The 22,022-nt window shown below is 42.7% G+C and overlaps 1 protein-coding gene and 1 pseudogene across 3 annotated transcripts in view; one reads left to right on the top strand and one right to left on the bottom strand.

The window, feature by feature from the left end:
• The first annotated feature begins 234 nt into the window (after positions 1–234).
• Positions 235–22,022, top strand: part of MALT1 (MALT1 paracaspase) — a 59,480-nt gene continuing 37,692 nt past the window's right edge. The window contains exons 1-3 of one of the 2 annotated variants that reach the window (XM_080821518.1): positions 235–635; positions 9,167–9,333; positions 20,331–20,452. In XM_080821518.1, coding sequence (XP_080677644.1) covers positions 361–635; positions 9,167–9,333; positions 20,331–20,452 — 564 coding nt within the window. In that variant the 5' untranslated portion in view covers positions 235–360. The remainder of the gene's footprint in view (positions 636–9,166; positions 9,334–20,330; positions 20,453–22,022) is intronic. The other variant, XM_080821517.1, reaches the window with a different exon arrangement.
• LOC308353923 (small ribosomal subunit protein uS17-like) lies at positions 21,053–21,521 on the bottom strand (annotated as a pseudogene). The gene has a single exon. The product of its transcript is annotated as a small ribosomal subunit protein uS17-like (transcript).

Raw genomic sequence — 22,022 nt, 5'->3', positions numbered from 1 at the left:
GGAGCCGCCCGGGCGTAGCTCCTCCACCGCTTCCTCCCCCAGCTGCCGCCGCCGGACCCGTTCCTGCTAAGCCCCGACCCCGCCTCCCCCGTTCCGAAGCGCGCGCCTCCGCGAGCGGGCGGCGGCGGTGCGCGCACGCGCGCAGAGGCCCCGCCCCGCCAGAGGCCCCGCCCCCTCGGCGCTGCAGGCGTGGCCCGCCCGCCCGGCTGCCCCGGCAAATCTGTCTCTGCCGGGCGGGGAGCGGAGCTTCCTCCTCAGAGTGCGGTGCGGCGTTGCCGAATTTTTCCTTCCGCCCCTGCCTCCGCGGCGCCGGGGCGAGCGAGGGGGCGAGCGGAAGGTTCGCTGGAGCCGAAGCCCGCGATGCGCCCGGGGGCAGCAACTCAAGTCGCGGGGTCGCCGGCGACGGACGGGTCGCTGTGCGGGGAGCTGCTGCAGGCCCCGTCGCCCCCGGCCTTGCAGCCGCCTCCGGCCGCGCCCTCGGGGCCGCCAATCTCCGCTTCGGCCGGCGCGACCCTCAACCGCCTTCCGGAGCCGCTACTGCGGAGACTCAGCGGGAGCCTGGACCGAGCGCCCGAGGGCCGGGGCTGGAGGAGGCTGGCCGAGGTGGCGGGGAGTCGGGGGCGCCTCCGGCTCAGGTGAGGGACGGGGGCGCCGGGGGCGTGGGGCGGGGGGCGTGGGGCAGGGGCGCGCGGGGCGGGAGCGAGCGGCCACCCGGGTGGGAGGACCGACGCTCCGGCGGCTGGAGTTCGGCGGGGGCCGCTGCGGTGAACGGGGCGCGGAGAGGGGACTCGGTCGGGAAAGCGTGGGAATGCCAGAGATCCCAGCTTGGACCCTCCTCCCCGGGGGCTCCACTGAAAGCGAGCCGTGGAGGTCGACCCGGGAGGATCAGGAGAGAAGGCAGGCTGTCCGGAAACCACTAGGTCAGGGCCGTCGTTCCAAAAGACCCAGGGTGCAAAAGAACGGGATGTGGGCGCAGACCGGGAAGACCGAAGGAAGGTTAAGAAGCAGAAGTGCAGGTGAGGAGATAATGAAAGCGAAGGATTTCCTGGAAGTTTTTATGTAGGAGAGGATGATGATGGGAAAGGCTGACACTAAAACTGCCATCTTCCTCTGTCAAACCAACTTACCAGGTTCTCTTCTTGCCTTCACCGTGAGCACTGAGCTCGAAGTAAAACTGTTTTTTCCTCTTCCCAGGCTAGGAACTGCGGACTTTTGGTCTCGGGACTTCTTCACACTGTAAAGAATTATTGAGGACCCCCAGAGTTTTTAATGTGGGTTCTATGCATTACACACATGTAATGTATGCTGAGTTACCATATTAGGAATTAAAACTAAGAAACCTTAAAAATATTAACTCTTTCTAAAAGAATAACCTGTTACATGTTAACAGAAATTACATGTTTTTGTGGGAAAATAAAACTTTTCCAAAACAAAAAAAAATTGTTAGAAAAGTGGCATTGTTTTACATTTTAAAGGTCTCTTCGATGTCTTGCCTTTATTGCAGAGAAGGGGCCTCTTTTAGGGGCTTCTGCATTCGGTCTGTTGTACTATCCCAGGTCATGTAACACTAGATACTCTACAATGTACACTTCCTCAGAGAATGAATGAAAACGATAAATAACATCTCAGTGTTACTGTAAAAAATTGTTTGGACCTTGCAGAGGCCGTGACAGGATCTCAGGAACTGCACTAGGGATGCCCAGACCCCACTTAGAACCACTCCTCTCCTGTTTTTAGGATTTTGATCTGCCTGGCTGGGAATCCTTTAGAAGTTTTTTGTTGTTGTGTTGTTTTTAACTTCTCATATGACTAAACTTTTTCTTGGACTATAATTATTTGTACACTTTCTTATGAACTCGAGAACGGGGGCATCAGTTAAGAGTCTGTGTGTTCTGCATAGAACCTATCTTAGACACTATATTCTTGAATTGAGAAGGAAGTCATTCATTCACGATTTTATGTTTATTGAGTGCCTGTTATGAGCTGGAAGTTCCAGAAGATAAACAGATGACAAATATTTAGTTCCTATTCACAAGGACCTCCCTAGTAATGGACTGTTACTCTGTGACATTCACAAATAACACGTTAAATGCTATATTGGGTATGAATAATAATAACAATGGGTTGTTGTCATTTATTGAGCACTTGGTATATAGCAACACACTAAGCATTTACCTGCATTATCTACTTTGGCCCTCGCAACAACCTCAAGTTTCAGAGTTTGGGGTTAAGCCAGGATCATGATGATTTAGAGTTCTTTGAGGAGTAAGGATGTGAAGTTGGAATTAACAAGTGATAAACTTGCAAAATTGAGCAGACAGCACACTTTTCTGTTCTAGGAAAAAAACAGTGCTTCTCTTAGGGAGAAGGGGCTATGCAAAGAAAATCCAAAATACTATTACACTGGGTCTGTAGATTTCTGAATTTCTGGACCTAGGAACAGTGTAAAAAGTTGTCTTCTCTGGGGATAGGATCATCAGATCTATGATTGGTTGGTTTGTGGTTAGTACACTAGCTAGGGAAGGCTCTCGACTTTCCTGAGGAGGGCCTGGGAGTAAGGACTCCTAATTTGGCAGTGGAGGAAAGAGAAGAAAGGAAGGCCCTGCCATTGAGGAAGCATGGCTGAAGCAGTGGATACCTGACATCAGGTGCTCAGTGTTCCTGCCCAAGCGTTCAGTCAGCTTTTGCCAAAGGCTGCAGAATGGTTCGTGTGGCAAACTAACAGAAAAGTCTGAGGCCACATCTCTGGTGAAGGTAGTATAGAGACAAGGGCAGTCTTGCCTCCCAGGCAACAAAGCGCACGCATTCGTGGAATCTGGCAAATTCCAGAGTGGGATGTCTGAAAAGAAATAGATGGGATTTTACCAGTCTTCCAAGATAGAGATTAGTTCAGAATAGGTGAGTGGTGGTGGGAGTCGGGGCACCCCTACAAGTTAGAAAATTGGGGAATGGTAAAGTCATAAATCTACTAAAATCGGAATTAAACTGGTATAACAAAAGTTTAGCACTGGGCACTTAGAGGCTGGAGTGGGCAAGGTAAGCTGGTGATGCCTACTGTATTTAAGACAAAAATGCTATTTCAGAGTAATTTCATACTGGTGCTAGAAGAACATCTCTCATAGCAGAAAGTCCCAGAGGTATTTTCCTCTAGTGTCAGATCAAGGAAATGAAGTGTGAGGGTCCAAGTGGACAGTAGTTCCCATGAGGTTGTGGACTTTTTCCCTAAAATCTTCCAAGATTGCCTAGTGTTTCTCTTCCCTCTTTTCTGACTATATACATGTTTCCTCAAATAGATGAGAATTTAATGAAGAAAACCCAAGAGTCCATCCTGAACTGTCCATCAGAGATTAGGAGTAATTATAAATGTTTTCATATAATTATGGGTGACTCACAATCAGTCCTGGCTTACGGTTTGGTTTCGCACAACCGTGTGTATACAGGAGTGCCCTAAATACAAACTCAGCCCTAATTCCATTCCAGACCGCCCTGATACTGAACAGCCTTTGCTGTCAGTGCGGATAGAAGCAGGTTCTGAGTGACACAACTGTGTGGTGGTGTCACCACACCCTGAAGGTGACAGCTTTCAGGAGGCTCTAACGCTGCCCGGACTCCATGCAGGAGGGAGCTTAGGAAGGGGGCTCTGGGACTCGGACCAAGGAAAACCATCCCTGCGCACCTGCTGTAGCTGCAGACTTCTGCCCTCCTGCAGTTTATGATAAGACTGAGAACATGTGCAAAGCTGAAACAAAGGCTCTCCTCCATCTCTGTCCCTCTGGTCTGTCTCTTCAGTGTCTGAAGTTTGGAGCTCCGTGTCTTCACCCAATCCCCTTCTCAGTGTATCCTTAAGTCTCAGGACTATACATACTTGGGTGGATTCCTCTCAGTTCGTATCTTCAGTCCGTATCTTTGCTTTGAACCCCCTGGATTTGTACCTGTAGATGCGGATTTGCCGTCTCATCGTGAATGACTAAGATATCTTAAGCGTAGCATGTCCCAAACTTGGCATCTCTTCCCCCACAGACCTGTTTTTTATGCAGTTTTCTTTATCTCAGGAAATGGCAACTGTACCCCTCTGATTGCTCAGGCCCAAAACTTCCAAATCATTCCTGAGTCCCCTTTTATACACCACGTCCCATCTGCATCTGCTACGCCTTCGGTGTGCATCCAGAATCCAACCTCCAACGGCCTCAGCCCTGGGCCGGCCACTGCCCTCTCTCATCTGGAGCATTCCAGTAGGTGCCTAACTTCTCCTGCTTGGCCCCTGCCCCCAGGCTATTTTCAGCATAGCAGTGAGAATTACTACTCTTTTGAATCATCTGTGGGTCTTACCTTTCCTCTGCTCGGAACCCTTTAATTGCTTTTCTGTTTCAGTATAAAAACACCAGTTAGTTACCAGTTACCTCTTGGGCCGCGTTATCTTCCTCCCTTTCTCTACACTCTGCACACTTGCAGGACGGTCTTTGGACTTGCCCTTCCGCAGTCTGAGATAGCCTCCACAGGTGAACCGTAAGACTTCACCTCTTCAAGTGTTTGCTTACAAGTCACCTCCTTCAATGAGGTCTTCTCTGATCACATGATTTAAAATGACCCCGTACATCTGCTCCAGCATTGCTCAGCCCCCTGCTTTGCTTTGTTTTTCTTCAGAGCACTTACGACCATTGGATGGATACACACACCACACACACGCCTCTGTTTGTCTGCCTGTGTGTGCATATATATATATATTTATATCTTGTAGGAAAATCCAGGATGATAGGGAATTTTGTCTTGTTTGCTGCAGTATCCTAAATACCTAGGAAAAATGGCCTGTTTTAGATGATTAATAAGTAGTTGCTGAAGTAATGAAGAGAGATTTCAAAGAGTAAATGTTCCAAGAAGAGAGGCAAAAGAACCGAAAAGCAGTGCCGTAGTTTGTACCCTAAGGGATGTATGATGTGTTCTATTTGATTATATATTTTTTGAAGTGAAGAGAAATACAAATATGTTTTCTTAAGAGCAAAGCCCATTTGTTTCGGTAATAGTCTTTTAACTTAAATGAGAAATTCCAAATTAGGGCTGGTAGAAACCACTTCAAAGCACAGTCTTACAGGAATGTAACTAAAAAAGGAAAGAGAGAGTCTGTTATATAGAAGCATCATCTGAGCTGAAAGCCAATGCCCAGGCGGAAAATCAGTAAAAAAGAAAAGGAGATACAGAATCTTATTTTTTCTCCTGTGTGTCTTGTATTGGAAATTTTTGTCTGCTTCAGCTCGACCTCTTTCTTCATTTGGAAGAAAGAAGTCAGATTGTTTTTCGCTTTTTTCTGTATCAGTATAAACATCAAAGCATCACTTGGCTGCATTTGGTGAGATGGCTTCTGAATTTTATGTACCAGATTTTGACCACCTTTCTGAATCATTAAAAAATATTATATTTAGCATACAGCATCCTTGTTTTTATAGATCTTATATTCTAATTATCTAAAAGAATGGTAATCCTTCTATTGTCTCTAATACTGGTTTCTTGACCTGGGTGTTACAGAGACTAAGGGAAGAAAGTTTTACCGAATAGAGGAGTGGCGGACATTCATTGTTGCTGTCATCATAGTCACCATTATTCCGTAGGAGAAATGAGACTTTAACACTAAAAAAATAGGAAAGACCATCTCAGATTAAAAGGCAGTCTTATTGTCCTTATCTTTATCATTTTACTATGGACTTCAGATTGTGCTGCCACAAGTCTGCCATCCAGAATTTGGGAACAGTTGACATATATTATGATGACTCACATTTAACAAAAATAAAGTATTGAATATACGCATTTAACTGAGACACTTAGAAAAGAATACCTAGTGAGTACAGAGACAGGAGGCCTTGAAGGAATGATCAGGTTACCAAACTAGTAACTAATCAAAACCTTTTTTTAGAAAAACGAAAACAGTTTCAGAACCAGCATAATTAGGAAACTGATGTTCTTTTAATAGCCCATATTTTTATTGCACAGTAAGAACTCACTTTTATTGAGTGCTTATTTTTTGCCAAGCACTCTGCTAAGTACTTGTAGCATGGATTATCTAATTTAATTCTAACAATCCTATGAGATAGGTGATACTAGTATTGAAATTATTTTGGTTGGAAACTTTTTTTTTCCTAAAGTTATGAGATTACCAACTTCACCACAGAATTATAAATCTTGAATGACCGTTATATAAATGCTATGGGAGCCTCTTAATAAAACCAATCAAAATGAATGTGGGTTAAGAATATTCCAGGAGCGCCTGGGTGGCTCAGTGGGTTAAGTGTGTTCATCGTGATCTTAGGGTCATGAGATCAGGCCCTGTGACGGACTCTGCAGTGAGCATGGAGCCTACTTAAGATTCTTTCTCTGTAGGACACCTATGTGGCTCAGTTGGTTAAGCATCTGCCTTCAGTTCAGGTCCTGATCTCAGGGTCCTGGGATCAAATCCCACATCTAGTTCCTTGCTCAGAGAGGAGTCTGCTTCTCCCTCTGCCTGCTCCGCCTGCCACTTCCCCTGCTTGTGCTCTCACTCTCCCTCTCTCTCTGACAAATTCATAAATAAAATCTAAAAAAAAAAAAAAAAAAAAAAAGATTCTCTCTCTATCCCTCTCCCCGGCCTGTCTCTCTAAAAAAAGAAAAGACTGTTCCAAGTCATGTGAAAACTTGCTTACCTTGCATCTGTTATGTCTGACCATTTCCATCTATCCAGTCCTCCAGCCTTTTAAGTTACAATTGAAATTCACGCAGTAGGGGTGCCTGGGTGGCTCAGTCCTTGGGTGTCTGCCTTCAGCTTGGGTCATGATCCCAGGGTCCTGCTGGGCAGGGAGCTGCTTCTCCCTCGCCCATTCCTCCCATTTGTGTTCCTGCTCTCACTGTCTCTGTCAAATAAATAAATAAAACCTTTAAAAAATTTTCAAGCAGTTATCATTCAGTTATGAATAATTAATATGTGCAAGACAGATTTTAGGTTATTGAGGGGTTAAAAATACAGGGTTTCTATTTTCAAAGAGTACTGTGATCTAGTTAGGTAGAGAAGACACACTTGTGAAAGAAAAACTCAAGGTTTTAAGGCAGAATTGTGTCAACTGAGACATAGAGAACAGGGGTCTGCAAACAATAATCGCTGAGCCAGATTTGGGCCACAGCCCCTGTTTTTGCAGTTTATGGGCTAAGATTGGTTTTCATATTTAAAAAATTGTAAGACAAAAGACAAGAAAGAAGAACTTGCAATAGACTGTATGGCCCATAAGACCTAAAATATTTTCCCTGTTGCCCTTTACAGAAATTTGTCAACCTTTAATATATAAGATAAGTACCATCAGGAAACTATTTCTAATGTGCTTGGGGGATTGGTGTGGTCTGGGTGAACCTCACAGAGAAGCTAGAGTTTATATTGGACTATAATTTGGAAGGAAAGGGACAGGTCGCTGTGAGGTGTGGATTCTACAGTATATCATGGAGATTATCTGAAGGCTTTGGTTGGCCTTTGTTGTTGGTTTTGTGTCTTCGGGAAGATTTTGGGGGGCTCTTTTGTTTTTCTTTTTTTTTTTGTTTTTCTTTTCTTGAATGTTTCAGACTTGTGCTTTCCCTTTCTATGAAATTGTTGAAGTCCATACTCCTTATCTCGTTATTTATGGCCTTCTGTAGTCTGATCTTAACCTTTCTAACCTTGTATATGCCTACTGAACACAATGACATTAAAAAGGAAATGGTATATGTATGTTAAATAGTGATAGTAAAAAAAAAAAAGTAGTTCTAACAAAAAGACAGTGAGACAGAAAGTAGATTCTTTGGAGCAGAGGTCAGCAAACTTTTTCTGTGAAGAGCTAAATCGTCCATGTGTTCAGTTTGCAGACCAATGACTCACCTCTGCTGTTATAACAGTAAAGCAGCCATCCACCTTTGTAACCATGTCTGTGAAGGAGCGTGGCTGTGTTCCAACAAAACTGTTTACAAAATCAGGTGACTGGGTAGGTTTGACCCAAGACCAGCATTTGTCTTACCTATGTTTTAGGGTATTTCTAGGTACTTAGAAGAACTTTGAATGTCAGTAGCAATGATAGTCTTCTAGGAAAAATGAGCACATATAGTAAAAAATTCGACAGTACAAAAGGGTTTATAGTGAAAAGTTGAATCATCCAACTGTGAGTTTTGCTGCACGGGCTCCCCTCTGTAGGAAAATTACTACTTGTAGTTTCTTGACTATCTTTTTTTTAAATTTTTTAAATTTTTTATAAACATATAATGTATTATTAGCCCCAGGGGTACAGGTCTGTGAATCGCCAGGTTTACACACTTCACAGCACTCACCGTAGCACATACCCTCCCCAGTGTCCTTAACCCCACCACCCTCTCCCTACCCCCTTCCCCCGGCCACCATCAGTTTGTTTTGTGACATTAAGAGTCTCTTATGTTTTGTCTCCCTCCCGATCTCATCTTGTTTCATTTATTCTTTTCCTACCCTTTCAAACCCCCTACGTTGCATCTCCACTTCCTCATATCAGGGAGATCATATGATAGTTGTCTTTCTCCGATTGACTTATTTCGCTAAGTGTAATACCCTCTAGTTCTATCCACATCATCGCAAATGTTTGCTCTCTTTTCAAAGTTAATTCTGTACGTTTAAGAACAAACACATATTCTTAGTAATAAAAATGGTATCAAGCAGAACAAACACTGCTCTGTATCTTTATTTATATGAATACAAATGTAGGCACATGGCTTTGCTAATACAAAATTCTCTATGTTAAGTTTTTTCATTTTTCAAGATGTCTCAAAGATCTATGCCCTTTTTTGGTCATATTATGCTTTCTAAAAGCACAAGAACAAGTAGAGAAATGTATCTGATCTTCCTACTCCAAATTCCCAAATTAAAGGTAAAAATTTTTATCAATATCAAAGCCAACTTTCTTTCACATCCTGTCTCAAGCTTTCTCTCATCTTCTGATTTAGTAGTCTTGGGAGCTGAGTTGGAGAAGAGTGTAAAGAGGAATTCCCTGTGATGGCAGAAGGAGGAAGAAAGGACAGTAACATTCATAATGGAAATAACTTTTCACCACTCAGCGACTCATGGTTTATCCCGGCAACACCTCCAATCGTGCCAGACATAGAGCCAGGCATATCATATTGGCAAAAACTGTTGACTTGAATTAAATCTGTTTGTTTGCAGTTGTCTGGACTTGGAGCAGTGTTCTCTTAAAGTCTTGGAGCCTGAAGGAAGCCCAAGCTTATGTTTACTGAAACTGTTGGGTGAGAAAGGTTGCACGGTCACGGAACTGAGTGACTTCCTGCAGGCTATGGAGCACACGGAGGTTCTTCTGCTTCTTAGCCCCCCAGGTGGGTTCTTCTCTGGAGTCTGTTCTCCAGGAGTTTGTGGACACAAACTTGGAGAAAAATATCTCATTTGTCAGTGAATTGTATTGAATATTTTTGGAAAATGTAAATGTATGGAGACTCATTTTTTTTCCCTCCAGGTTGAAACTAAAGAACACATAAAAAGCAAATACAACACATAAACATTGATTGGATTGTGGTTCAAAAACATCAACTGTGGGGTGCCTGGGTGGCTCAGTGGGTTAAAGCCTCTGCCTTCTGCTCGGGTCATGATTTCCGGGGTCCTGGGATCGAGCCCCGCATCCAGCTCTCTGCTCCGTGGGGAGCCTGCTTCCCCCTCTCTCTCTGCCTGCCTCTCTGCCTACTTGTGATCTCTGTCTGTCAAATAAATAAATAAAATCTTTAAAAAAAAAACAAAAAAAACATCAACTGTAGAAGACATTTTGGAGACAAGTAAAACAATTTGGATTTAACGCATGTATTAGGTATTATGGAATAATCATGTGATAATGGTGGTATAGTCTGTAGAAGAATGTCTTTATTCCAAGGAGATATATGCTAAAGTGTTTAGGGGATGAGGCTCCTGGCTGGCCCAGTGGGAGAGCATGCAACTCTGATCTCAGAGTCGTGAGCTCAAGCCCCACATTGGATGGGGAGCCTACTTTAAAAAAAAAAAAATAGAGAGAAAAAGTGGGGTGCGTGGGTGGCTTAGTTGTTAAGGGAAGCCTGCTTCTCCCTCTCCCACTCCATGGCTTGTGTTCCCTCTCTTGCTGTCTCTTTGTCAAATAAATAAATAAAATCTTTAAGGAAAAAAAAAAGTAAAATATTTAGGGGTAAGATTTTTTTTTTCCAAGAATTTACTTATTTATTAGAGAGCGCAAATTGGGGATGGCAGGGACAGAGGGAGAAGGAGAAGCAGAGTCCCTATCGAGCAGGGAGCCCGATGCAGGGCTTGATCCTAGGACCCCAGGATTATGACCTGAGTTGAAGGCAGATGGTTAATCAAATGAGCCACCCAGGCACCCCTAGGAGTAGGACTTATATAACTTGTGTTGAAATAGTGCAGCCAAGGCTCAGTCAGTAGAGCCTGTGGTTCTTGATTTTGGGGTTGTGAGTTCAAGCCCCACTTTGGGGGTAGAGTTTACTTAGGAAGGAAGGAAGGAAAAAAGGAAGAGGGGGAGGGGGAAAACGTAAAGAAATACATATTTATTAATATGTATGTATGTATACAAATTAGATAAAGCAAATATGACAAATATTTATTATTTCACCAACGTGATACTTTTGAAATGTTGATTGATTCAACCGTGATTTTTTTTCTGAATATAACAATATTATTGAATGAGATTTCTCCCTTGCAAGGTCAGGTGCGAGGGGTAGGAAAAGCCCCTTGTCCACAACTACAGGTAGAGTTGGTCCCCTAGAGCAGTATTGACAGGAGAGATCATGTGATCTAAATCACCTGATGACAGCAGCACCTTGGATCTCGTTTCTCAGTGGTCCAGTTCACCATCATAGGTTCCACTAGAACCAGAGAAGCCAGTCGAGGTTGGGAGGGCCATGGTCTAAGGACTCATGCTCTATTTTGCATGGTTTTGATGTATGCAGTTTTTATTAAATAACCAGCCTATTTGTGATAATATTTCAAAGTTAACATGAGGAACCTAAAATTATAATTCATATCATATTTTTGTCAGTTCTGGAGTTCGGGAATCTTCTAACTGCAAAGTCTTGAAGCAAGTTGGGCTTCAAGAGAGGCTGAGGACAGCCCATTTTCAAAGAATTGGCTTGTTTTCATCTTTGCCCCTCCTTTCTTGTTACTGACTTCCTTCTAAGAGTGACTTTCTACATAGTTGCAAGATCTCTACTGCCCGTTCCTTGCATTCATCTTTATCCCAGCAAAAATCATAAAATTCACTTTAGTTAACTAATTTCAATGACATGCCTGTCCCTGCACCTGTCACTGTGGCCAGGCAGATGGAATGTGCCCATTTGCTGGCTTAGAACCAGGAGCGAAGTTGGGTTGAGTCAGCTTTCCAGAAACCACATGGATTACCAAACAAAAGTGGCCCCGTTGGAAGGAGAAAGGGCGTAACAGATGCTGGGGAGGTAACTGAGGGGTCTACTACAAAGGGGAAAGGACCCCAGATTACCAAGCAGGAAATTTGGACTCTCAACTCATCCTCTGCTTCCCAAGGCCTAATGAAGATGATAAAATAGGTCTCCTACAAATGCTCCTTTGAGTTACACACTGCATTGGATGCTTGACATCCGTTCCTCAGTGCCTCTTCCTGTCGAGAGGTCTGGGGTAGGAGTAACTACTGCTAGAGCAACCCCCGTCTAGATGAGACTGTGGTTTGTCACCAGTCAGTGAACTTCTTCATAAGGTGACATTTGTTCACTTTTATATCCCCAGTGCCTTGACTATTACCCAGGAGCTGTGACAATTGAGATCTGCTAGTTCGGGCCCTCAGTTAGCTACTAAGTCCTCACAAGTCCTAGAATACCATACCAGGGCCTCTGAAAACTGAAGAAACCTCTCCAGGAAGTAAATATAACTTTTATATCTCATTATCTTTTTTCAGTAGTTACACTAATTACTCTCTTGGTTGCCAAGTCTGTAAAATGTGAGTAAATAATCTTTACCTGGCAGAGCTGAAGGAGTTACATGAAGTGATGCCATGTAAACTTGCCTCTAGTCAACCAGAGGCTTCCCGTCTCATGGTCTGTGCTGGGATCACTCGCCTCCGATCTCGGGCTTCCAGGTCTTCAGTTTCCCATGCATGACACCGGGCTTTCCTGAAACTGAGTCACATGTTTGTTTCTGTGTAACAGTCTGCCTGAAGTTTTTGACAAACCAGCAGTGAATACAGAGCCAACCTAATAAACATCGGTAATCTAATCCCTTGACAGATCCATTTCTGCTCTTTGTGTTTTTCTCCAAATAGTAGGATTAGCACTTTACCATCAGTGTCCCCATATGGAGCATTCTCATATTTGGTCTACAAGCTTTTTCAGAGTTATCTGCTCGGACTTCCTTGCATTTGAGGGGAGACCAGGGAAAGGAAAGCAGTTTCTATTTAACATTTCTATATTAACACTTATTCACCATTTCTTTGAAGTTTTATGTCCTATTAACTGTATAGTACCCATTGGGAATCAGTTGTTTCCTGAATATTAAGTATTGATTTTTGAGGACATATTTTAGGATCTGATAAAGCTCAGTAATCTCAGGAAGAGGTAATTTACTGTTAGCTTTCTATGTGCATTTTATGTGAATAATCTAAAACCCACTGTATTTGCAGACACTAGAATAAAGAATATAAGAATTATAGAGAAAATCTTAATTTTTCATAAGGAATTGAGAATAAAAACTATTGTAATTAAGAAGGTAAGCTCTGAAAGAATCAAATTTATTTGGGACTTTACGCATTCGTTCAGTAAACACATACAGGATTCTAGTACCTTTGCTATTCCAGACGTTGCACTTGGTACTGTGACTCAAAGATGACTAGAACCAAAATTCTCGCCTAGGAAAAGTTCATAGTCTAACAGGAAAGACAAACCTGGAAATGGTCACATCCAACACAACCGTAAAAACAAGCAGAGCAAGTCTTATCTGATCTTTGGGTTTTTCTTTTCACCTGTTCTTGGTGAAAATACAATATGGAAATATTCTCATGTTTTCTCTTTTTTGTAGTAAGACAGTTTTCATAGGAGGATATTAGTTCTTATTCCACAGAAAGTCCATGACTTTTCTCTCTGTGGAGAGGTGTGCTTTTGGTGAGTAGAGTGAGTTCTCAAAGATGTTGTGAGCCTCCGAACAGACCTTGCAGATCCAAATGCAAGAAAAAGAGGAAACTTTAGATTTATTTTAGTTTTATTTTCCCACATTCCATTCTGGTTGGTTGTGGGCCAACAGCCAGAGATATAGCCATAGGAGATGGCTATAATAAGGAATTTCTCTGTTTTTTTGAGAAACTGTGTTTCTTTTATCTATTTGTTTTGTAGCCCAGCGGTAGCTAGGGCAGTGTTCCCCTGCCACTGACTAGAAACCTCTAACTCCTTGACTAGGAGCCAGCCTCAGTGGTCCCTCAAGTACAGTGGGACCTAAGGGTAACTCATCCCTAAATTGTTGCTCTCTGTGGGCTCTTGACACTTAATGTATTTTCTGAAGGAGCCCCATAGGATTGAGGTTTATCCTCTTCTGCTTTCTCTCTAATTGGGTTTTTCCCACAGCACATGGTTGGCTAACTGCTCTCCATGCCCATTTCACAACACTGATTGTTTCCCTGTTTTGTTCTTTTGGTCATCTCAGTGGGAACTAGAAGGGAGTGGGAGCGCCAAATGAGTGTGCTGAAATTGCTTGCACCAGAAGTCCATAATGATTTTTAGACCTTTATTTTCTCCTTAAACGATCAAAAATCCTGATCCTGAAACAACTGACATTGGTATCTCTGTCCGTTGCAAATGTCATTGAGCCTAGATGTGCAGTTCAAGATGTTCTTGTTTTTCTTTTTTTAAGTGAAAACATTCTGAGTGATTATGAGCTCCGTCAGTTATGTAGGTATGCAGGTCCCAAAATGGCTGCCAGGGAAGTGATGCCCTGGCCCAGACTTGGTTAAGCAGAGGCCAGACAATACGAACTATTTAGAGAGAATTAACATTTGATGTATGGGTTTCATTAGATGAATCCCAGGGTTCCAGGTCCAGCTCTGTGATGTTATCATTTTATTTCCTTCTTTATAGAATAGGTACTTCACTCTCCGTACATTCTAGACGGTTCTGGCCGAGATCTCTTCAGTCACATCATTTCCACTTGCCCCACACCTTTTTTGTCTTTTAAGACAGGAGCCAAGGGGCACCTGGGTGGCTCAGTCAGCTAAGCGCCTGCCTTTGGCTCAGGTCATGATCCCTGTGGCCTGGGACTGAGCCCTGCATCAGGCTCCCTGCTCGGTGGGGAGTCTGCTTCTCCATCTCCCTCTCATATGCTCGCTCTCTCTTTCTTGCTCTCTCTCAAATGAATAAATAAAAACTTAAAAAAAAAGACAGAAATCAAGATTGTTGGATATTATTCTCTAATTTCCAAAATACCTTTAGTTCAGAACCATCTTATCTTTACAGTTCTGTGAAGGAACAGAAGTGTACCATCATGAACATTTAAATTTTAAATGTGAGCAGACATTTGTGTGGAAAATGAGATTTCCAGTGGTTGTCATTTAGCCGGAGTCACAGTTATTGACAAAAGTGGATTAGACCCAGGTCTGCTGACCCCAAGCTAAACTCAATGTCATTTCCATTATGCTAGGAAATTTCTGGGTTATTCAGGAAGTTTGTTGATGAATTATTCCCCCAGTTGCCTCTTTGACCCATGGACTGCAATTTTTTGTCCTTGCCAAATTAAAAAGGACTCATTAGATCTCATTTACAAAAGACTTTTCTTGTTGCGTGAGTGACAAAAATTTCGGAGAGGAAAATATCAAGAAACAGAAGAGGCAGTGATGGTATAGATGGGAATAAAGGACAAAGGAGGAGAGAGAAAGGGACTTGTGAGGTCTGAAAGAATGTGCATCTGCGCTGAGATATTCAGGGTCACTGGGCAATACAGAAGCATACGGGGTATCAGGAGACTAGGTGTAGCCACAGGAGATATGAATGTAAACTGACTTGTAGGAGGGACATACATGGACATGCTTTGGTTGTTTTGGAGGGAGATTGGTGGAGGAAGAGAAATGGTATTCATTCTGGGACGGGATGAGGCTCTTTTCGATGATAGCTTAGAAATTTTTGGAATAACTCCAAGGAAGAGTTTAAGATAGAAGTTGATGGAAAGAAATCTTGGTTCACAGCCTCTGAAAACAGATATACTGTCACATATACAATAGATTTGTTCCTGGAACAGCTGTTTGTAAATTACATCAGTATTTAAATGCATCCATTGACCACCTGGGTAGCTCAGCCAGTTAAGCTGCTACCTTTGGCTCAGGTCATGATCCCAGGGTCCTGAGATCAAGCCCCGCATCAGGCTGTCTGCTCAGTGGGGAGCCTGCTTCTCCCTCTCCCTCTGCTGCTCCCCCTGCTTGTACTTTCTCGCTTGCACACTATCTCTCTCAAACAAAATCTTGAAAAAAGAAAAAATTTAAATGCATCCTGAGTGAGGGTAACTTAAAGGAAAGCTATGATGAATCCTTCTGTCAAGTTGAGAATCACTGTAACTCATTTGTTTTGAAATTCCAGCAGGTTTTTAGTTTTATTGTTCGGTATCACAACTCTCTGATCTACATAGGTGTGTGCTGAATGAACAATCCTCATGTTCCATCGTACCTAGTTCAGATTCTCCCCGGTTTACAGGAAATCGAGTAACCTCTTTGACTTCTTTGCAGATGTTATCTGAAAATGGCTTGTTTGCCAGGAAACTGTGCATTCACCCTTTAAAACAGAACTTTCATTTGTATGCCTTGGTACACCCTCCGTAGCTCCGTCCATCTTCTTTCCTTACCTTTGTTCGGCACCTTCTGACTAGTGGGCGCCCCGTGAGGGTGGTTACAGGTTGACCATGGTTCCCTGCCACACAACACTATGTGGGAGGAAGGAAATTTGTGTGGTTAATGCATGGGAGGTATTGTGACTTCTCTTTACTACTCACCAAGGGCGGTTTCCAAATCAGATTGTGCCTTTCAATTCTCAGTCTTTGAAACATTAAGTAATAAATATATGTATTTATTTTCTTACTTATTAAAGACTAGACTACTGAAATGGATGGTCCAGGAGAGATGTGTAAACTGAGCTTAACGTACATTAGAAATCATGTAGTTTTGTCTCCCCCACAAAGGAAGGGCACCTTTTAAGATATCCTGGCCCTATGGGCCCTTTGTCCATTAAAGTTACTCATTTCTTTGTAAGACACTCTAGGGAGAAAGCCTTTTTTTTTTTTTTTTTTTAAGATTTTATTTATTTATTTGGCAGAGAGAAACACAGGGAGAGAGGAAACACAGCAGGGGGAGTAGGAGAGGGAGAAGCAGGCTCCCCACTGAGCAGGGAGCCTGATTCGGGGCTCCATCCTAGGACTCTGGGATCCTGACCTGAGTCAAAGGCAGACGCTTAACCGACTGAGCCACCCAGATGTCCCAAGGGAGAAAGCCTTTTAATTTCCATCACTCTTGCCTCTTTGTATAATAGGAGAGAATGTTTGCCATGGTCAGTTTATAAGCACTGCCATGGTGCAGGACACTGCACTCTGCCTGACATTGCCCCTTCAGTAAGAGGCTCATGTGGCAGATGATCAGCTTGGGAGGTGCACTAAGAATCATGGGGGAGTGGGTGCCTGGCTGGCTGAGTTGGTGGAGCGTGTGACTTTTTTCTTAAGTTTTATTTATTTATTTGAGAAAGAGAGCATGAGCAGGAGTGGGGGAGTGGGGATCAGAGGCAAAGGGAGAAGCAGACACTGAACAGGGAGCCCAATGCGGGGCTCAGTCCCAGGACCCTGAGATCAAGACCTGAGCCCAAGACTGATGCTTAACCGACTGAGCCACCCAGGTGTCCCAGCGTGTGACTCTTAGTCTGGGAGTTAGGATTTTAAGCTCCATGTTGGGCATAGAGATCACTTAAAAATAAAATCTTAAAAAATAAAAAAATAAAAAAAAATCACTAGAAAATAACTATGTGAGGTGACAGATGTATTAGATCAACAGTGGTAATCACTTCACAGTGTGTATGTGTATTAAATTATCACATGGTGACGCTATAAATGTATAGAACTTTCATTTGTCAAGCATACTTCCATAAAGGTGGAAGGAAAAAAAAAATCACTAGATTAACAAAAACATGGGGATTTTAAAGCCCAAGGAAACCTAGATTTGTCTTCTGGTTCCACCATTTTACAATGGGGAAGAAAAAGATTGGTCTCAGAGAGGTTAAGTAGTTTATTCAAGGTAATTTGGGGGACTTTTTGCAAATTACTTTATTTTCTTCACTGTCACATAGATCTAACTAATCTCTAACTCATTTGGTTATTTTGCAGGTTAGGGATCAAAACACCATGCACATATAAAGCCATCAGTAAATTTCTGCCGCAGTAGCTTTTATTAGTGATGAAACACAGTCATCCAATAAATACATGTGAAACACTCTCCGTGCCCTGTGCACCAGGCACAGTGCTGGGTGTCGGGTAAACCGGTGACTAAGACAAACAAGGTCCTTGGCCTCATGAAGCTTCTGTTTTAGTGGGTGAGACAGACAAGAAAACCCAGGGATTTCAGATGGTTAGTGCAATGAAGACCACAAAGTGGGGTGAATGTAATCAAGAAGTGGGGGTGGGGGATAGCTGGTTTAGACACGTTTCCCAGAGAAGCTAGAGACCTAGATGATGAGAAAGAAAGAGGCTGCCGTGAAACAGTGGGGGGTTAGAGGGGAAATCCGGCAGAGGACTTGTAAGTAGGAAAGTAGAAAATAGCTTGGCTTCCGAAAAGACGACCAGTGTAGATGGAGCAAGGAGGATGGGAGGGGACGAGGTTAGAGAGGAGTATAGACTGTGCTGAGGAGTATAGATTTTATTCAAAGTACAATAGGTTAGTCAAGGGTTTTAACCAGAGCAGTGGTACAGATTAATTTATGTTTTATTTGATTTTATTTATTTACTTTTAGAGAGAGCGTGAGTGGAGGGGAGGGGAGAGGGAGAGAGAGAGAATCTCAAGCAGACTCCCCACTGAGCGTGGAGCCCATGGCGGGGCTCAGTCTCACAACCCTGAGATCATGACCTAAACCAGAATCGTAAGTGGGATGCTCAACCAGCTTAGCCACCCAGGCAGCCTGGATTAATTTATGTTTTAAAGAAACATTTGGGCTGCTGGTTGGAAGCAAGGACACCGCTTTGCAGGCTGTAACATGGTTTTGTCACAGCTGACGGTGGCTTGGGTTAAGATCATGGCACTGAAGATGTGGAAACTGGAAAAGCAGAACTGGCAGGACTTGCAGAGAAGTTGCACATGGAAACTGAGGAAGAAAAGAGGGATTCGGGAGGCACTGCTAAGTTTTTGTTCTGAGTAACTGGATGCATGGGGACAGGCTGAGATGGGAAGACGCAGGTCTCATACAGGAGTAGATTTTGTTTCTGAGGAATCTGAGACACGTTAAGTTGGAGATGGCTAGAAGACATCCACATTTTAAAGCCCATTTAGCTACAAATCCTCTATTTTTCAGATTTATATTCCCTTCTTTTGTTGTTACAGCTTTTTTTTTTCTTTCTTATCACACATAAACTTTGAAAATCAGAATCTTTGTATCTGGAAGTTGTGACCCTAAGTCTCTCATGGCTAAAGAATGGCATTGGGAGCCTTAAACCCAGTGCTGTGAATTTGCCCGCCAGAGTGAGAGCGCTTATCCCATTTTCTGTCTTCACAGTGTCCTTTCAACCAACACATAGTACGGCTTCCAGAACTATTACTTCTTCCATACTGTGCTAACTTGGCATCAACATAAAGAATTAATGAATAGGAAAGTTCTCCCTTGGTAAACGTCTTAAATTCTTTTTTGAGAGGCTCTACTCTCTTTACTAAAGATTTTCTAGGGTTTCTCCAGACCCTCAAATGTAATAGGCATGCAATAAATATTTATTCATTTTGGATTTTGGTTTTGGTATCTTTCTGGAATGGTTTTCACATACCTATTTTACCTTATATACTATTTTTGTCCTGGAAAGGTTAGTATCTCCGAGGTACTAAGATTGCTATTATTGGACTAACTCCTCTTCAACTATAATCTTGTTTTGTTTCTTTCGGTTGGTGGCTTAGGGAGGAAAAAGATACTATTATGAGATCATATTCAGGATAGAGGAGGAAAGAAAATAAAACTAGGTACAGGGAATTACATTTTACAAGTTTTAACGATCTTTTCTTCCTTCCCTGAAGCCAGCTAACCCAGTTTTATGTATTATAACGTAGAGTTTCCTAACTTTGGTTTCTTTTGTGTCGGTTATCTGTTGCCTCATAACAAATTACCCCAAAACCCAAAGCTTAATATGAAAACCATTTATTACTTCACACAGTTTCTGAGGCTAGGAACCTGGAAATGGCTTAGTTGGCTGGTTTTGGCTCTGGTTTTGGCCTCTGATGAGGTTGGGGCAGAGCTTCAGCTGTCTGGTCTGACTAGAGTTGAACCATCTACTTCTTGGGTGGTTCACTTACATGGCCACTGGCAGGAGGCCCAGGTTTCTTCCCTTATCACTCGGGCCTCCCACAGGGCTGTTTGAGTGTCCCCACGACATGGCAGCAGGCTTCCGCAGAGGGAGTAATTGAGAGCGAGATGGCGTTGGGGGCTGGGGGTGGGCGGGGAGGGACGGTGAGGAGGTAGTTCTGTAATTGACTTGGGATTTTCTTTAAAGCTGTCCCAAGCTTTGGTGCTGATAGTCATTTTTCAGATGAGAAAATATCATATGTCGGATTTATATCCTGCTGTTCTGTTTCTGTGCCTTTCTGTGTATGGAGTGATTTTCATTTGAATGCTAAATCACAGCTCTGAAATAAATGTGTCTTGAAGACATTTTCAGTGGCCACCACTTGCAACAGTGCGCCTAAGTCCGTTGAAGTGCCAGCCATGTGAGCGTTTATGACCAAGTACTTGAAGAGCTGGCTCTGAGAGCCGCGTTTTGGCTGCTGTCTAGCAGACGTCTCTCATAAGGTGCATCCTGATTTCAGAGGGGTTAGAAAATGAAAAAAATATTTCTAAGAATTGAAGAAAGATGACAAACAGTTTTCTCCCCAGCCATGGGACGTACAGTAGATCAAAGTCCTCTGGGGATGAATTTCTTTCCTCTTGGTTTTACAAAGCCTGGAACTCACAGATGCATAATCTGATGGGGAAGGAGATATGAATGGGCAGTTTACAACTAGGATGAATATACAGGTTATTTCCAAAATACTTTTGGTTTTTTTGGTTTCAGAAATATAAACAAGGAAAACCTCTTTTCTGTGACTTTATTTAACCTTTTTTTTTTTTTTTTAAAGGAATAAAGATCACCGTCAACCCAGAATCAAAGGCAGTTTTGGCTGGACAGTTTGTGAAACTATGTTGCCGGGCAACTGGACATCCATTTGTACAATATCAATGGTTTAAAATGAATAAAGAGGTAACTTTTTAAATGTATTTTACTTCCCTTGTCATAAGAGAGAATGATAGCAAATTATTTAACATCATTATCCTCAATGCGTTTTTTGGAATTTTGATCTGATAGACGTGGCTGTGTTATTACTGAAGTAGTCATTAACCATTATTTTGGTAAGGCAATTCTGAAAGTTGTCTTATAAAAAAATGGTAAGCAGGGCACCTGGGTGACCCAGTCCATTAAGCATCTGCCTTCGGCTCGGGTCATGATCTCATGGTCCTGGGATTGAGCCCCACATCGGGCTCCCAGCTCACCAGGGAGTCTGCCTCTCTCCCTGTCCCTCCCCCTGCTCGTGTGCTCTCTTTCTGTGTCACTCTCTCAAATAAATAAAATCTTTTTTAAAAATTGGTAAGCAATGATAAAATCTACTCTCTAAACTCTAGAAATTATGGAAAATCAGGATTATTTAGAACAACGTTAACAAATAGTATCTATCACCAGTACATTCTAACATACCCACACAAAAATCCTTAACAAAAAATTATGTTCCAACCAAAATCTCTCTCTCTTTTTTTCTTTTTGAACAATGACTTTATTTTCTTTGGTGGTGTGTGCCCTCTAGTCTCAGAACTTCTGGAATTGCTTCTTGGTGCCAGCAGCCTGGGTCACTTTGAGCACACTGAAGCACACAGTCTTGCTCAAGGGCCGACACTCACCCACTGTGACAGTATTGCCCATCTGGACATCCCTGAAGCATGGGGACAGGTGTACAGACATATTCTAGTGGTCTTTCTCCAAGCACTTGTACTTTCATATGGGGGAGAGGACGTCTCGGTGGATGACAGTGGTCTTCTGTATCTTCATCTTGATCACACTAGACAGAATCTGCCCTTGGATAGAGACATTATCAGTAAAAGGGCATTTCTTGTCGGTATAGGACTCTCATTGACCTCCTTGGGGATCTTGAAACCTATACCAAAGTTTTTACGGTATTGTAGGAGCCTCTGTTTGCCAATTCTCCAAGCAAGTTCCTCTTCTTATTTTGAAAGGTAGTTGGCTGCTTTGGGTAGGCACACTCGGTATCAATGTCCATCTTCCCAACCACCTGGAAAAAGAAAACCAAAATCTTTAATTAAAAGATTTTTAAGGTACCATGGAAGGCTAATGGAAGATTCCACTTAACTATTATATCAAAAGATTTAGTCTATTGTGGTAGATTCCAAAGTAAAATTCAGGCTGGTAGAGGGGAGCATTATTCTTTTACCACCCAATAAATAATTTAAAATTCCATATTGGAATTCTTTTTTCTTATAAGTTCTTTGAGCTACTCTGCACACTGAGTATTTCCCACTGGCTATCCCGTGTTGTGTCTCACTTTGGTCGGCTTCTCTCTTCTCCCACTCCAGCTCCCCCTAACCCCCTCCCTTCTAGACTGTACCTTGAAACTCCATACTCTTTTCATCCTGTTAGTCAAATAACTAAGCTTTCATCCAAACTCAGTGCTAAGTCTACATTTGCAAACCTGAAACTAAGTTAAAGAGCCTTAGAAGAAATGTGTGGTTTTATATTTTTTTATTTCCATCCCTTATACACA

The sequence above is a fragment of the Martes martes genome, assembly GCF_963455335.1.
Source record: "Martes martes genome assembly, chromosome: 13".
NCBI classification, from domain to species: Eukaryota; Metazoa; Chordata; class Mammalia; order Carnivora; family Mustelidae; genus Martes; species Martes martes.
The sequence above is the reverse complement of the archived record's forward strand: the minus strand, read 5'-3'. Positions and strand labels throughout refer to the sequence as shown.